This window comes from Pseudomyrmex gracilis, unplaced genomic scaffold, assembly GCF_002006095.1.
Source record: "Pseudomyrmex gracilis isolate BER0280 unplaced genomic scaffold, ASM200609v1 scaffold_80, whole genome shotgun sequence".
Taxonomy (NCBI): Eukaryota; Metazoa; Arthropoda; class Insecta; order Hymenoptera; family Formicidae; genus Pseudomyrmex; species Pseudomyrmex gracilis.
The window spans coordinates 437,723-454,827 of NW_018020664.1; the positions used below are offsets into that span (position 1 = coordinate 437,723).

The 17,105-nt window shown below is 36.6% G+C and overlaps 6 protein-coding genes across 6 annotated transcripts; 5 read left to right on the forward strand and 1 right to left on the reverse strand.

Moving 5' to 3' along the window:
- Window positions 1-1,145: 1,145 nt before the first annotated feature.
- Window positions 1,146-2,428, forward strand: LOC109855064 (nucleic acid dioxygenase ALKBH1). Its single transcript, XM_020428878.1, has 4 exons — window positions 1,146-1,299; window positions 1,368-1,470; window positions 1,564-1,714; window positions 1,835-2,428. The coding sequence occupies exons 1-4, from the start codon at window positions 1,207-1,209 to the stop codon at window positions 2,406-2,408; spliced, it is 921 nt and encodes a 306-aa protein (XP_020284467.1). The 5' UTR covers window positions 1,146-1,206; the 3' UTR covers window positions 2,409-2,428.
- Window positions 2,429-2,694: 266 nt separating this feature from the next.
- On the forward strand, window positions 2,695-4,714 carry LOC109855056 (V-type proton ATPase subunit D). Its single transcript, XM_020428871.1, has 4 exons — window positions 2,695-2,780; window positions 3,307-3,424; window positions 3,533-4,018; window positions 4,104-4,714. The coding sequence occupies exons 1-4, from the start codon at window positions 2,740-2,742 to the stop codon at window positions 4,194-4,196; spliced, it is 738 nt and encodes a 245-aa protein (XP_020284460.1). The 5' UTR covers window positions 2,695-2,739; the 3' UTR covers window positions 4,197-4,714.
- Window positions 4,715-4,807: 93 nt separating this feature from the next.
- On the forward strand, window positions 4,808-7,146 carry LOC109855092 (dopamine N-acetyltransferase). Its single transcript, XM_020428931.1, has 4 exons — window positions 4,808-4,841; window positions 4,946-5,427; window positions 5,817-6,086; window positions 6,899-7,146. The coding sequence occupies exons 2-4, from the start codon at window positions 5,203-5,205 to the stop codon at window positions 7,055-7,057; spliced, it is 654 nt and encodes a 217-aa protein (XP_020284520.1). The 5' UTR covers window positions 4,808-4,841; window positions 4,946-5,202; the 3' UTR covers window positions 7,058-7,146.
- Window positions 7,147-8,051: 905 nt separating this feature from the next.
- Window positions 8,052-10,414, reverse strand: LOC109855090 (zinc finger protein 622). The gene is made up of 3 exons (XM_020428930.1): window positions 10,154-10,414; window positions 9,231-9,988; window positions 8,052-9,081 (listed from the first exon to the last, which is right to left on the reverse strand). The coding sequence occupies exons 2-3, from the start codon at window positions 9,946-9,948 to the stop codon at window positions 8,579-8,581; spliced, it is 1,221 nt and encodes a 406-aa protein (XP_020284519.1). The 5' UTR covers window positions 9,949-9,988; window positions 10,154-10,414; the 3' UTR covers window positions 8,052-8,578.
- A 402-nt stretch (window positions 10,415-10,816) lies between these two features.
- LOC109855103 (28S ribosomal protein S9, mitochondrial) lies at window positions 10,817-12,615 on the forward strand. Its single transcript, XM_020428958.1, has 9 exons — window positions 10,817-10,850; window positions 10,951-11,054; window positions 11,138-11,311; window positions 11,393-11,472; window positions 11,609-11,684; window positions 11,803-11,928; window positions 12,020-12,062; window positions 12,248-12,363; window positions 12,556-12,615. Exons 1-9 carry the CDS (start codon window positions 10,817-10,819, stop codon window positions 12,613-12,615), a joined length of 813 nt encoding a protein of 270 aa, XP_020284547.1.
- A 197-nt stretch (window positions 12,616-12,812) lies between these two features.
- Window positions 12,813-17,101, forward strand: LOC109855087 (transient receptor potential channel pyrexia-like). The gene is made up of 2 exons (XM_020428927.1): window positions 12,813-13,143; window positions 13,396-17,101. The coding sequence occupies exon 2, from the start codon at window positions 13,436-13,438 to the stop codon at window positions 16,409-16,411; it is 2,976 nt and encodes a 991-aa protein (XP_020284516.1). The 5' UTR covers window positions 12,813-13,143; window positions 13,396-13,435; the 3' UTR covers window positions 16,412-17,101.
- The last annotated feature ends 4 nt before the right edge of the window (window positions 17,102-17,105 follow it).

Here is a 17,105-nt window from a genome sequence, read left to right on the forward strand (position 1 = left end):
TACCGCACTAATTACATTCGGGAATTGCGAACCGCGCTTTCAAACGCGCCTCTGTTTTTACTTTTTTTTGTTTTTTTTTAATGACAATTTAAGGTCTCTTTACACATCAAGAATTGTTGCATTTACTGAGAAGAAATTCCACATGAGTTTTTTCACATCCACAGAAGTACTTTAATGATTTTATGTCACGTAGTGTGTGCGCACATACATTAGTACGTATATTAATCATCATCTGCGAAACAAATGATGCACGCATGCTTTATATCACTATTATAATTTGTTTTAATAAAGTGACAACAAATTTTTCTGCGAGTTCTTTGACGATTATCATCGACACCTATGTGACCTAAATCGAGATACAGGTGTATACGAGGAGATGAACAACGGCTCTAGCATGCGGCCGCGGGTTAGGTGAGTGGGTGAGATTTATGGCGAATAGAAGCGCGACATGATAATCAACGATTATTACCGCGACCTGCCGCGTCTATTAATTTGCGCGCGGTAGACTTTTGAAAAGCCTTGAAAGTTGCTGCCGCCGTTGCTTGCCACCGCTCGCGAGAGAGGTTGCCCTGCCCTACTCACCACTACTAGTACGGATGAAATCACGCCGTTTCCCGGCAATGCTGTGCATTATGCGAAAATCGCACGCTAAAATTAGTCACAGACGATTATTGCGCGCGTCGCCGGTATGAAGTAAACGCGCGCCGCGCACAACGAGAGAAGACAAATGTATCGGATATTTACTCGCAAACATCATCATTTTTCTCTTCCACACACACACACACACACGTACGGACATTCTCTCATTTATTCATACGTGACTTATGTATCTGCAATTTTTTTTTTTAGACATACCGCAGTCTAATTACATGATGTTTTACGCGTAAGTTTACGTGTCGCTGTGTTTAAAATTCATATAACGAATTTATATTATCGAAAGACTTGCATATTGTTTGCAAAATTATCTACGCGCAATTTACTTTCCATTCTCTGTTAAATTTAAAATATACGTACGTGATTTTCAACGAAATTTGTTAAAAATTGTAGTCGAGTAACGCAATCGATCGATCGTTACGTTCGATAAAAGTGGCCAATCGATTTGCCGAATTGGAAACAGTAGCGCCATCTCTCGTGGCGGGCGAACACATTCTCGAACAATTCGCAGAACACTAGGCTGAAATATGGCGGTATCTGCGGGATTCGAAAATGTTTCGTGACAGTTTCAAGTATTACAAGAGCCGAAATCCCACACCCGATCTCAGCAACGTGATAGATCTCGAAACTCCAAACTGCGTCAGAGTGTGTATTGTTATTTGTACAAAATTTATACGTATAGTTCCAAATGTGTGATTATTTAATTTTTTAAGGTTAGGAACGTCGAACTGTACGCTCCTGAGAAACCCATCGAAGACGGTTTGGGGCTAAGACCTGTGGAAAAATGGAAAGTTTACGAATTGCTAGATATTCCCGGTAAATGAGCATGGAATATTATAATCGAAAAAGTATGCCGTTAGAAATGGAATATGATTAAATGTAAAATATGTTTTTTTCTTAATTTTATAGGACTGTTTTTTATTCAAAATCCATTTACACCAAACGGTCAAAGATACTGGATTATAAAATGCCTAAAAGATTACTCCAAGGAACCATATAAATTAAATATAGATGTCCACAATGTTTTACGCAATGAAACATGGTGGAACTTGTGCTTTCAGTAAGAGATTTGCTGTAGAAATAATTTTAAAGCAATTTTTTTTTTTTTTTTACCACACAAAACAGATTTTAATGTTGCGTTACTCTTTAAAATTGTATTATTTTAATTGATCGCTCTTAGAACTTCGGAAGGGTCCAAGGCTCTTCTGCCAAAGCTACGATGGGCGACGCTAGGTTATCATCACAACTGGAACACCAAATTATATTCCGAAAAATCAAAGAGCGACATGCCTGTAGAATTGTCTGACTTAACATCCGTGTTGGCGGAAACGTTAGGTTTCTCGGATTTCAAGGCGGAAGCGGCGATCGTAAATTACTATCGAATGAATTCGACCTTGGCAGGGCACACGGATCACTCGGAGATCAATGTCACGGCGCCCTTGTTCTCAATCAGTTTCGGACAGACGGCTATTTTTCTGATCGGTGGGTTGAAACAAGAAGATCCTGCTAATGCGATGTTTCTGCGAAGCGGAGACATACTAATAATGTCGGGCAGCTCTCGTTTGAGGTATCACGGAGTGCCGAAGATACTGCCGTTGTCCGAAACACCTTGGGACGATGATCGCGAAGACAAGAATGAGGATTACACTTACAATCGGGACGATTGGAACAAAGCACGAACTTACGTCGCCGAAGCTAGAATTAATTTGAATGTACGACAAGTTCTGAGGCCTGGAGAGATTGTATTATATTAAATGTATTATACATTGTACTTATATGGAATTGTTATATATATTAAAAATATATTTATTTTGAATTAATATAAACATTAAAACACATCTATTGATCCTTACCAGATTTAATAGCGGTAGAGACAAAATTCTTAATATGTATATTTTGTTTTAAAAAATACAAATTTTTATATTTTTGATAATTTGTACTTATAAAAATTGATCTTTTGTTGATCGTATCGTGTACACGTGATTTCAAAATTGCGCTCTAGTGAGAATGCGATTGCCGCGACTTCCTGTCTGTCAAGTCAGCTGATCAGTTCTGTTCCTGTCGGCCGATACACAGTAGTGAAAAATGTCAGGAAAAGACAAATTACCCATTTTCCCTTCTCGGGGGTATGTGTTTTGTTTCAATAAATTCGCTAGAATTGTTAACAAAAATTCAGCACTTAAATTTGTTCATTTCGTCATTTGTTTTGACTTTTCGAGAGTTTCACTTTGAAACTCTTTGCAGCAATGGGTGTAACCGCCGTCTTTATTTTAGTAAAAAAACATTTGTATTTATATTTAAAACATTTCTGTTATTTTTTCACAGAATAGTTTGTTTCTAAGACTACCTGTTAGTAAAGTTTACATTACAGTGCGATAATATTTTATTACCGAAATTTCAAAAGTTTGGTTAAGTTGACATACGCGCGTCATATGACCATGTTTTCTTCTTTTTTATCTCATTGTCTAATGTCTAAGACTAATACTTAATTCAAAGGTTTTTTTTTTTTTTTATTTCACATTTAATATTTTTATTCTTTTTTTATATATATATTTTCTATTCTGTCATAAAATAATTTTTCTTTGAAGAAACGCTTGCGATTTTCTATTTGAAACAATTTACCACATAATACAAAGATTTATTTATATTTAGGGCGCAGATGTTGATGAAATCCCGTTTACAAGGGGCACAGAAAGGACATGGATTACTTAAGAAGAAGGCGGACGCGTTGCAAATGCGCTTCAGAATGATCTTGGGAAAAATCATAGAAGTATTATTGATTTTCTTGTTATTTTATAGAGAAGTCACTCACATGATAATATAAAGAAAGAAACAAAGGATTTAATATAAATTATTCTGTTATTTTCTCACTTTGCAGACTAAAACCCTTATGGGTGAAGTGATGAAAGAGGCAGCGTTCTCGTTAGCGGAAGCAAAATTTGCTACAGGTGATTTCAATCAGGTGGTTTTGCAGAACGTGACAAAAGCACAGATCAAGATACGTTCCAAGAAAGACAACGTCGCCGGTGTGAATCTGCCTATATTCGAGTCTTATCAAGACGGAACCGATACTTACGAGTTAGCGGGTTTGGCCAGAGGCGGTCAACAATTAGCCAAGCTGAAAAAAAATTATCAGCGAGCCGTGAAGTTGTTGGTGGAACTTGCGTCGCTGCAAACGAGTTTCGTCACTCTGGACGAAGTCATCAAGATCACAAATCGACGTGTCAATGCGATCGAGCACGTAATCATTCCTCGAATAGAGAGAACTCTGGCTTACATTATTTCGGAGCTCGACGAACTCGAGAGAGAAGAGTTCTATCGGCTGAAGAAGATTCAGGATAAGAAGAAGATTGCCAAAGCAAAGGTGATTGTCATAGATAATATACTGTTTATATTAATATTATTAAAATTGTTCTATTGTTTTAAATATCCGCATTTGCATTTTGTAGGTCGAAGCAGAGAGAGCAGAATTAATTGCCGCTGGTCTCAACCTGGATTCTGCAAATTTACTCGAAGAGGATGACGATGACGTGTTGTTCTAAATATTGTAAATAATAAATATATTAATAGTTAAGAGAAAATATTGATAATGTATGAAGAGTCTCTTCCTGTTTATCATAACTTCACGTTATTGTTAAAAGAGGTCGGTCTTACCTGTACATTTTAGACAATATTATAAACCATCTTGTTTAAGTATTATCTTTTTTTTTGCTGCTTAGAGAAAGTCGCTATTATCGTGTGTCTTTATTTAATCTTTTACAAATATATATTGTACAGAACAATTTTTATGGACGTACATTTAAGTGTGATTGTGCACAAAACATTGACACAAAAATGAACGATCAGTAAGTATATCGTGCGTGTCTCAATACATTCAAATAACAAATTCTGTAAGAAGTACGTCGCCTATTTTATCTCTCTATGTAGCAAAAAAAAAACTTAACGTATTACAATGTGTACGATCATCGTTTATATTATTATCTTCGGTTTTTGTGAAACGAGGAATTATATTAGATAACCGTTACAAAACCAATAAATATATATGTAATATATCTATATATACATATGCGAGTGTGTTATCTTTTATCTAAATCACACGTCTGTCTTGTTTTTCTGTTTCGATTTTCAGACTTCAAGAAAACGTGTGATACAGCATAAATGTTAATAATACAGTTTTCTCAAGAAAGGTATAAATTTTTTAAATAATTTTATATTCGAATTAATGTCGAATGAAATTTTTGTTTAAAACAAAATTTATTTCTTTACGTTTAAATCCATGTTTTTGCCGCAGAAGAAAGATATCAGAAAAGTGTCAAATGAGAAATTGGCGCTTCCGTAAATAAAATTTTCCGATTAACGGCCGCAACATAATTGGCGTGTACAACTGACCTAGTGTATTCGTTAACTGGGTCGATCAATATTATACGAGCAAAGGCAGGGGGAGATGGTTTTCCCATACGAGAGAGCTGACCACCCTACTTCTCTGTGAGGAGATGCGCGTGTGGAAATTGCTTCCAGTGCGCGGCGGAAAATTCGCCTGCCCCAACCATGTCGTCGTCTTCGTGCGAGGACGGTATGATGGTCGTGAAAGTGCCGGAGGATCACTACGATGAGGCAATTCACCACTTGCGATGGAACTTCTTCGCGGACGAGCCCCTCAACAATGCCGTAGGACTTTGTAAGAAGGGGGAGTCTCAGCGTGAACTTGAGCGACACTGTCTGCAAACCTTGAAGCAGGGTTACTCGAGGATGCTAGTGGATAAGAAGGGAGCGGTGAGCGACACCCACCGTATTATGAAATACGACACTGATCAGTTTTCACTTTATTTCATTAAAATGTTTACTTCATTATTTAGAAAACAAGAGAGAAAAAAGTTTTTAACAGTTGACGATTCTTGAATAATTTTCTTAATAATTTTAATATAATCATTCTCGCAATTACATATAAATATATATATTGTTATTTATTTAATTATTTACATAATGCTATTAATTTTCAAATTTAAAGAAGCTTAATAAAAATATGTTTCGTTTTCTTCTTTCATATACGCACATGTTGCAGAATTAAAATTATAAATTTTTGATGTTATTTAGATTGCAAGAGACTTTTTGATATTATATTTCGCGAAGAGTGTTGAATATTATTATTAGAATCACTTCAGATAATGGGAATGGCACTAAATGGCATCCTGAAGAAAGGCGAGCGCGAAGAAGCAGAACGGCGTCTAGCCGAGCTGAACGACGAGAAGTTCAAGAAGATTTTCGGATTACTTTACAAGCTGAACGAAAAGGTCGATTTGTTTGCAAAATACAACGTGGACGAGCTGTTCGAGTGTCGGATTCTCAGTATCGACGAAAATTATCGCGGCAAGGGTTTAGCCGGCATTCTCATGATCGACACTATAAAAACTGCCAAAGATGCCGGTTTTAAGGTGAGTCTTATTTATTTTTAACTCAATTATTTTAATAAAAAAATTAATCAAATTTGGTTTAAAGTTTATTTTATTTAATAAGTTTAAAGTTTATTTTGTTTAATAAGTTCTTTGCAATTGTGTTATATTTTATTTCGATTTAATTTTTTTATCTCTATGTGTGTACATCTTGATAACTCCTGAGTACTCGTTGCAATTATGTATTACATATATACATAATATATTGAATTATAGTCCGTTAGAGGACGGACATTGCGATGTGTTTTTGGTTTTTATAATTTGGGTTTTTACTCTATTAGTTTAAGATCGATGCGTTTGCATATACAGCACACACTTTTCTTTTGTGTTTCAGCATGATCTTTGATTAATATATGCATAGGATGTGTGATTTTCGTTTACTTCCCCCGTGAGATGTATTACCGCACACCACTTGTGTTACTCTTCCCGAAAGGTACTTTCGCACGTAATCCCCTCAGGCAGTAAGAGAGATCAATATTACGAATAAGTCTCTACACAGATCCCAATAAAATAATTCGAAGAAACAAGAAACATATAACAAAGAACTCTAAAAACATTTTTAAGAGAAATTAGAAAAATCTCTCTCTCTCTCACTTTTTCTTTTTTTCTTTTTCTCTTTCTTTCTTTCTCGCTCTCACTCGTCCCTCTTTTATTCGAAACCGAATTTAATATAAAGATCAACAAATCTTTCGTATCCGTGAGAGATTTGTATACATGTGTACTTATACGTATGTATATGTGTATGACACATGTATATGAATTATTAATTATAATAATGTAATAATATCACATAGGTGTGCAAGGCCGACGCAACCGGCGCGTATTCGCAGAAGGTCTGCTCAAAGCACGGCTTCCAGGTGGAAGCGGAAATTCCTTACGTGGAGTTGGACAAGTCCATCAGACCGGCGCCGCCCCATCAGGCGTTAAAATTGATGGTGAAATTGCTAAATTAAAGCGTAAACAAAAAAAAGTTTCTCACTCGCAGTTAAAAATTCGTCGACATACGAAAAGCGCAAAGCGCTAAGTAGATGAAAAAAAAAAATATATATATATATATATATGTCGTTGTGTCGTGTCATGACAATAACAGTTCGGTGTTAATACGTGTTATGATGTCGCAAATGACGCGCCCTCTCATAAAGTATTTTAATCCACAAAAAAAATAAGGAAGAAAAGTATATCACAGCGTCGAGATATTTTCGAGAATAACATCTGGTATTATTATTACACTTCGTCTTCTTGTGTGTGTTCTGAACGAGATAAAACGTTGTTAAAAAAAAAAAAAGAGAAAAATTATTGAGGCGATTGAAAATCAATTATTCGATACGAGTGCAGAGAGGGACCAGAGAAGCTTTGAAAAGGGTATTAAATTACTATCTGCGTGCGGCAGTATAAATCTATATACGTAAAAAAAAAAAAAGAAAAAAACAAAAACAAAGAAAAATCGAAAAGCTGCGAGTTTTTAAATGTTATAATTTGACGAAGTTGTGCTAACATTTGTATATGTTGTGATTTGTCGATAACTGCCGTGCACAAATTTGTCCACGAGATTATATATACGTACGTCCAAGTATATCTTCTTCCTCTCTTCTTCTCGAAAGTCAGCGAAACATGGTCATATTCGAATTTGTATATTTATCAGAGGTGTTACCCGGCCCTAAGTTACAAAGCAAACCAGGCTAAGTATCTAAGACAAAATTTTATATGAAAAATCCCGTTATATTATTATACCAGACAAAAGTTATATAGATTTGTTTGCTTGTTCTTCTGTTGAGAACTCTGGTTCGAAAAAGGTGTTTCCTGGATTTGCTTGGAGTGGTGAAAATCTTAGGGCCGGCTCGGTACACAGAATATACCAAGTGGGTCCACATATGTTAATAAAGAAATTACACGAAAAGAATATTATATTTTTGTCGATGCCACATGTTGCAAAAAAATAAACATATATTTAGAAAATGCATACATGATTTATTTTGTAAAATAAAACGTTCGCCAAATCCGTATCGTACAATGTGTGATTTAACATAACTTATACATATATCGCGCGTTGACTGCGTATTTATTAATTTTTTCACTGCTAACTTAATGAGATACTATGCAACTTGTGTCTGTTGAATTATTATTAACAATTAACAACCGTTTTTAAATATTTTATTGACACTAAATATTTTATTAATTAACAATTATTTTTACTAATTGTGTCACGAAATATCAGTTTTTTAAAGTCGCTCTACGCTCTAACATATTCCGAGCACGACCGCCATGTTTTTTCTCGTGTTCGAATTAACTCGAGCTCAATAGTGAAAGAGTTATAAAGATAAAAATAAAAAAAATAATAATAATAACAAATCAGAAAATAATCAAATAGATAACGCGTTTGCAAGTCGCTCGAGTGAAATTTGAGTTTTTCAAGTTTAATATAAAATTAAGACAGAGAAAATCTGATAAACACAGCACAGTTGCACGCAATGATTCTAGAAGTTTATTTGCGATCTAAAGTTTTTTTGCAATTTGTTTTGCTTGCATTGCAACTGTGTCAAGTATTTTCCTTGAATCCTGTTCAAATACCGAATATCTCGCGCTCTCCTCCGAGTGGCCTCTTCTTGCGTCGCTGGTCCACCTAGAGCTCTGTACTGCTGTGCCAGTTTTCTTAATTTCTCATTCCTATTCTTCGCTACCACGACCGATCCCGTAGATACTGGACTTTGCTGATAGTAGCGCATCAGGGCGCGATGTCCAACAACTTTACCTGATGGCAACTTCAACTCGTAATTCATAAAGGAGTCGTCGTTTAGAGGAACTTCCGATGATTCCGACAACTCCTCATCCGGATCCGCGTCTTCCGCGTCCGGATAGCTGGAGGAGTAATCGTAAAAGTGCGAATATTCCAAAAATCCTTCTCCCTCAAAAGGTAACTTGCAATGTCCTTTGTCAATCATGTGCATTCTTACCGCTTCGACGCTTCGCATTTCTTTTCCTTAAAAAACAAATTTATTCTTATTAAAATTAACACAGTCTTCATATAAATCTCTCGAACTTCAAAGTAAAAGAAAGACAATTTTTAAATTGAAACTAAGACTGACTTTTTTGTTTTTGATAAGCAGAGAGACTGAACAGTTTATTTACCTGTACACCAAATGCATCTGAATTTGCCAGATATTTTCTCCCCCAAGTACAGCAGCAACGCTCTCTTGTCAATGCAGTATTCAAGATCAGGTAAAAAGAACGAATGCTCTATCATCATATGTTTTAAGTTGCGTTTCATAGAGCTACTGTGATGATTACAGAACAAGCAGTTGTTTTGATCTATAGGATTTTCCAAGTCATCAAGCCACTCGTCTGAATCTAGAGACTCCACATCTGAATCTGTTTGCATTTCTTCACTCTTTGTACTTGACATATTCACTTGACAATATGAACCTCCAAGATACGAATGAGTTAAGGAATCTTCATCTTTACTATCCTGCGTTTCTTCTTTTATACTTTTATTGTCTTTTGTATCATCTACATCCATTTCTGTTTCCTCTTCTTTCTTCTTATGTTTATTTGACACTAAGTGATTCTTATGTTGTTTCTCACTATGGAATTTCTTCTGACATATTTTACAGTGCCAGTTCTGTTTTGTCTGACTGGCTTCGGTGTTTTGTAACACCTCTTTCTTCTTCTGAAATTCTTCCAATGTAATGGAAGACAAATTATCTACCTTTCTATGCAGATTGTACCTGTGCCATTCGGTAGAATAATGCTGTCTTTGTTTTGCGGAGTCTTCAAAGATTACACCACATGTCAAACAAGTATATGAGCTTTTTATAGATTGGATTGTGGATTTCATTGTGGTGTTCATTATGTGTGTGTCTTCTAGAAACTCTTCTCGTTCTAATAATCTGTTAAAATAACAAAAACAAAATAAAGATTATTAGTAGACGTATATATTTTTGTAGGGTTAAACTGGATAGGTTAGGTTAGGTTAATGGTGTGCAGAAAAACACCTTATTTATGACTTTTGATTATAATTATTCTAGTTAAATTATTTGTTAAAGAATATTTACCTTGTATAAAAAAGCCAGTAGTATTTTAAAACATAAAATGTAATTCCTTTTTTTCCTGACAAAGTTGCTCACGATCGCGTGTCCAAAGATGACTGTGCTACCGAAGTGCTAGTCCAAGATTAAGTGGCACCAAGTGGCACTGCTGGCGCGAGTGAATACATACAAGTGAATTAGATTAGATTAATTGGTTATAAATGACACCGGTATATCTACTTATTATCTAAAGAATTCTCATTAGTTTATTTGAGTTGTCAACAGCAATCATGGCAATGTCTATTTTCACACGCTGTTCTCGTTTTCGATGTCTTCTTGGCATAAGTAACAATGCTACAGTTTTATCTTCGAATGCTGCAGAATATACGGTAGGTTAAAATCTTAGAAATTAATAAAAATAAATTATTAATTCTGTTTTTACGTATTTTTCTTATTTAAATCATATATATATTAATTAATCAATGTATGTGTATAAAATTATGCTATTGAAATTGTTGAGATTATTGTTTTCAATATATAAACAATAACAATGTTTTACTAAGTAGTTTATATTTAAAATTGTAGAATTCTGTACGATGTATTAAATCTTCATGTACAACATCTGCTGATATAACTGATGATCTAGTAAAAGAATCTGGAAAGAAATATTCAGGCAAAATAAGCAAAGCTATGTTGGCTTATTTGCAACGCGCAAGACAACATGGTAAGTTTTATGCTTTAAATAATCAGCAATATTTTATAATTTTCCAATGAAGCGTTTATATAGACAAACATCTATAAAATTTTGTCATTTGCATATTTAGACCAATTTATGAAAAAAGAGATTCTGGAATATGAGATAGGAAAACGGCATCTGGCTAACATGATGGGTGAGGATCCTGAAACATTTACACAAGAGGATATAGATGTACGTGAATATATAAAGATTATATTGGAAATCAGTTTAATAAAACACATTAAAATTAAATGTAACAAGAAATTTATTTTCAGAGATCAATTGAATATCTATTTCCATCAGGGTTATTTGAACCTCTAGCTCGACCGATGATGAAACATCCAAACATAATTTTTCCAAATAGGAAAGAAGCAGAATTTGATGAAACTGGAAGGCCTTTCCATTCTATGTTCTATACTTCAAAACCAAATTATTATGAGATGCTATATGTAAGTGTTTCTGTAATAACTTGTTTTTACAGAAATAGAAAAAAAGCAAATAACATTAAATTTGTTTTTGTTTATGCATAGAATATTGTGGATATGATGAAATCTCTGAATGATATCGAAGACACATTAATAAAGCAAGGAACATTATCTCCGAACAAAATGTGCGTTATTTAACTAATGACTTTATAATATATATTTAATTTAATATATTTATTTAACTTAAATTGTACTTGACAATATCTGTTACATATACATGTGTCATTGTGATTTATCAAAAATATACTGTTGATCTTTTAGTGATCTGATAAGTTCTGCATGGTTGTCGAAACAGGAAATTGAAGATAAATTATTGGAAACTATTACTGACACGGAGGTAAATAAGAGTTAAAATTGTGTGTTACAATTATTGCTACTAATGACTTATTTTGATCTCAGATGAATCAAAGTCGAACACCATGCTGTATAATTCATAGATGTAATAATCTTTTTAGTATACCTATCTTATTGCGTCACTGGAACGATTAAGTGATCATTCACAGTCAAAACATGCAACAGATCTCATTATAAAATATCGTAAACCGCTTGTGGCTTTCTCCAAGAAAGTAGATATACTACCTGTAAGTATTAAACACTTTTGCTCAAAGGTGTGTGTATTTGCAACGACATGTAATTTATATATTATTACTGTACATTTTATAAATTTTATAGCTCAAATATGACAGCACAGGACGACCGTACATCACAGTTAAAAGTAAGTAAAAAAATAATACTTATCAAAATATAAAATTGTGTTTATCATTGTATATTTGTTGTTAATTCAAATTAGATTTTAAAGATTTTTTATCTTTAGGTTTTAATCGCAATATATGATTTTTAAAATTATATTTGTTGCGTTTCTTGAAATTCATATTTAGTTTTATATTAATTGTTTTTCAGACTGTATGAGGAAATCGGCAAGAGGCGAAGTGACGATTTGGGGAAATGGTACGGGAAAAATCACTATTAATGGACACAACATCACATATTTCGAAGATCTTCATCACCGGGAACAAGTAAGTTTAATTTATTTCGTAGTTGTGAGAGAGAGAAAAAGAGAGAGAAAGCGTCTCTTGCGCAATCTGCAATTATAATTAACAGTTCTTAAAAACAGAGAAATTTATTATTCCAGAGAAATATATATATATATATATCTCTGGTTGAAAATATATGCTAAATAAAGTACATACACGCACATTTAAACACAGAAAAGATGTTTGGCATATTTTAATGCCAATTTAATACTTCCGAGTATCAGTGGCATGTAAAAAAACCTATAGTTGCATAATTTACCTTGCTTGAAAAATATCCGAATTATCAGAGAATCAAGAAAAAGATTTTCTGAGATTTATAAAAAAATCTACTAAATGAATTAATTTTTTCTATAATCTGATTTAGTTTGTGTTGATTTTGATTTTTGAAGTATATATATATATACTTCAAAAAAATATATATATATAGTTTTATCACGAACTTTTATTTTTGAAAGAATTTTTTACACTACATGTAAAGAATGCGATAATTAAGAATGCATGAAATGCGAAAAAAAAAACACGTCGACGCCTCTCAGAGACTTTTGGCGATGTGTTTTTGCAATTCAACTGATCTCATCTCGGATACATGTATCGCATTAATGTTTTTCTCGCCGGTATAACCGGTATAGTACGGTGCCAGAGAGCCGGTGCGTTCTTTCGCTTTCAGTGTTAATCGGTCTAGCAATAGAATAAGGTGATGCGTTCGAGACGATTATACACAACGTCTGCTGCCGAGCTCCGTCTCGCGCCGTAAACTCCAAGGTACTTTCTCATTCTTTTTTTGCACTGTAATTTCGGTCGCGTAGATTTGTGCGGAATAAAAACCGGAGTCATACTCATAAAAAAAAAACGTATTTCTTTGCGATAGAAATTATCTCTTCTCAGATCCAATTATAATTTTTTCTCTTTTCACAAGGAGTTTTATATTTTTTTCACAACATTTTTGAGATCTTTTTTTCAAACAGTTTTTATACAAACTTGATACACTATCAAATAGTTATATCACCTTTATAGGTAATTGAACTTAATACACGAGAACAAAAAAGAAGCAAAGATGGTAGATAATTTCGGCTTCGTATTCTCCACATCGTCCACGAGAGATGTGGAAAAAGCCGAAGAAGAGGTATCAAAACCTGCTCCGGAGTTGTTACCACAAACGAGCACAACCTCTTTGTTCCTAAATCGACTGAAATGCAAATACTCGTCCAAGCAAGATGGCAGCCAGCTCGAGAATCGCACTCAACGCGATTCGCCGTTAATTCCCTTTTCTTCCACGGATTACTCCGTCATCAGCGAACGTTATTCCTCCGAAGAAACCGTCCACTCAACTTGTTTACGTATCAATGAGGATTTTATCAGAAACGTCCTGACGGAACACCGAAAACGTTTAAATCGCAAATCCCAGATCTGGGAGAATTTAGAATTGAACGATACGGACGAAATAAAAGCGGAATTAGAAAATTCCACACCCGACGAAATCAATGTTCTATTATTGCAAGCCAGTTTTATAGGTAATACAGATTTAATTTGCACCTTGTGCGAACTCGGCGCGAACGTTAATTACATCGAGTCCAATCAAAGTCTTACGCCGTTGCATCTGTGCGCGTTCCGTAACTGTTTGGATGGCGTCAAGTTTCTGATGGATAACGGCGCCACAATTGACTCCTATTCGAAGCACACGCCGTTTCATTACGCCGCCTTCGGCGATGCTGTCGATGTGGCTCGGTATTTTATACAACAAGGCGTTAGTCAAGAAAATCCGAATGACGACGAAGAAACGGTACTGCACGTGGCCACGCGGACGAACGCTGTACGCGTGCTATCTTTATTATTGCCGATCAGCAAAGAGCTGCTAGATCGCTTGGATCAGGACGGATATGCCGCCATTCATCACGCAGCCGATGGGAATCCGATTTGTATGGAAATGCTTCTGAAAGCTGGCTGTCAAGTGGATTTGCTTACCAAAAACAAAGACAGCGCCTTGCATCTGGCCGCGCAAGCCGGTTGCGCGGATACTCTGGCTCTTCTGGTGGAGGCCAAGGCCAATCTCCAGCTAAAGAATCATCGGGGACACACGGCCTTGCACCTAGCCGCTCGTGCGCACTCCCTGGAATGCGTGGAGATTCTGCTCAAAGGTCGCGCGGATCCCAACGCGGAAGATGACGAGTGCCGAACACCTCTTCATCTGGCTCTTGGCAAGTCTGTAATGACCGATGAGATCATCGAACTTCTACTCAAGTGGCGAGCAAACGTGAACAAGGCCGACAAGTACGGCTACACGCCGCTCCACATTGCCGCCTCGAACGAACTGTCGCGGTGTGTCAATTTGCTGATTAGATACGAGGCGGATCTCACTGCCAGGACCATCGGCGGCAACAGTGCTCTGTCCATTGTTCTGCGAAAAACTCCGACTTCTCTGGATATGTTCGAGAACAGACTGGATGCGTCTCTGACTCTCAAGCGGCAGGGATTCGTCGCGGGTGAGCTCGAGCTACAGTTGGATTTCCATCCGTTGATGCAAAATCGGCGAAACCGACAGGGACGCTGTCCCGAAATAGGCTACCTCAACACCTTTGTGAAGGAGGGTTACAACGAAATTCTGGAACATCCTTTGTGCCAATCCTTTATCTATCTCAAATGGCACAAGATCAGGAAGTATTATGGCGCGAGAGTGTGCTTCTATCTAGTATACGTACTGATCCTTACCAGTTGGGTGATCACTGCTTTGGCTCATAATTGTTACAACGAGGCGCGGGGATTTTTCATGAAGCCGCCGTTGTGCGCGAACGCAACTGGTATCTATGGCTTCTTCTTCAAACATCCGAATCTGCTCAATGCTCAGTGGTACATAGTGATCGTGCTCACTGTGTTGGAAGCTTTCCGCAAGCTTGCGGTCATTCCCACTTATCGGTCCTTCAGACAGTTCTTCACGCAGATGGAAAACTTGGTCGAGTGGTTCGTGATACTGAGTGTGTTCTCTATCTCGTTCGTGTACGAAGGCAGAACGCATAACTGGCAAAATCACATGGGTGCTCTGGCCGTGCTCTGCGGCTGGAGCAATTCGATGCTAATGATAGGACAGTTGCCGGCATTCGGCGCTTACGTCGCCATGTTCACCAGCGTGCAGGCTCAAGTGTTCAAACTTCTTCTCGCTTACGCCTGTTTGCTGGTGGGTTTCACGGCGAGTTTCTGTGTCATCTTCCCTTCCTCCAAGTCGTTCAGTAGTCCGCACACGGGTCTCATCAAAGTCCTCGCGATGATGACTGGGGAGTTGGGTTTCGAGGATCTCTTTTTCCAAAGTGACAAAGGCGGCGCTTACGACAAGGGCGGCATTTATGAAAACGCCGTTATTTATAAAAACGCCACTGTTTATGAAAACGCAACTGTTCACGAAAACGCCACTGTTTACGATAACATAGCGGACACTTCCCGGATCCTGTTGCACATTTCGGCTCAGCTTTCCTTCGTTCTGTTTCTCCTGTTCGTAACGATCGTTCTGATGAATCTGTTGATCGGAATAGCCGTGCACGATATCAAGGGTCTGCAGAAGACGGCGGGTCTCGCGAAGCTCGTTCGCCAAACGAAACTTATTCACGACGTTGAAATCGCGATCTTTCTCGGACTCTCGCCGTCGAAACGCTTCGGTAAATGTCTGCGGTGGACTTCACTGTTCCTGCCGTCGCCGTTGCGAGCCGTTTTGACCGTTCGCCCGCTAAATCCCAGAGAGAAGAGGCTGCCTCGCGACATCCTTTCGACAGCGTACAAGATAGCCAAGGAAGGAACCGGGCAGAGCACTTTTGCCGCGTTGCGCAAAAAAACGTACGGCCCTACCTCATATTTAAACCGTACAAAAACATCTTCCAAGATCGACTCAAACGCCTGTCGTCGTCGTGAACCCGAGGATGATGCGTTGCTGCACGATTGCAACAGATTCAAGAACGAAATCGCGGAACTTCGACAGATATGCGAAAAAAATTATTCTCTCCTTCAGGAGCTTGTAAGAGAGAAGAACAAAATGATCAACGATTAAATGAAAAAAAAAAAAAAAAAAAAACAATGTCAGCGAGCATCTGTTTTTATTTCTTTTGTTAATATGTACGTTGTTAAATGCGCTGAATAAATCCTTGCGATTAAATATATAATAATAGGAGAGAAAGAGTTCCGTGTAATTATTTCGCTAGCCAAGTTTCGCTCTAAAATTTCCAACGAAGTCAAAGAATATAGAGACAACATTAACGGTACAAGTAGACTGACAGACAAAACCGGTTTTATTCCGCATAAATTCCTATGTGTTAAAAGTTCAACTTTCAACATGGAAATCCGTTATTAAACTCGAGATTCAAATAATGTGAATTGAGATTTATCTCTCGGAGGAAAGATTTAAACCTATAAATTTAAAAGCGCGACCGATTCTTTAACTATTTTAAACAAATCTATAGTCTTACGTGCACGTGTGTTTTCTCTCTCTCTCTCTTTCTCTCTCTTTACGCAATTTATATGCCAATTTAAGACTTCTCTGAATGGAGGACACCCCCGCAGCCTCGTTCGGAACGAAGCGAGCCTGTTTCGCATTAAACTCGAGTGCTATTTTTTTTATCGAATAGAAAACGAGCGCGGTTTATTTTATATTTCGCGCACACGCGGCGTTTCGTTAACATATTTTGCATATCAATGATTTGTACAAGCAAGTTTAAGCGACTTAAGAATGTAAATGTACTTGAAAG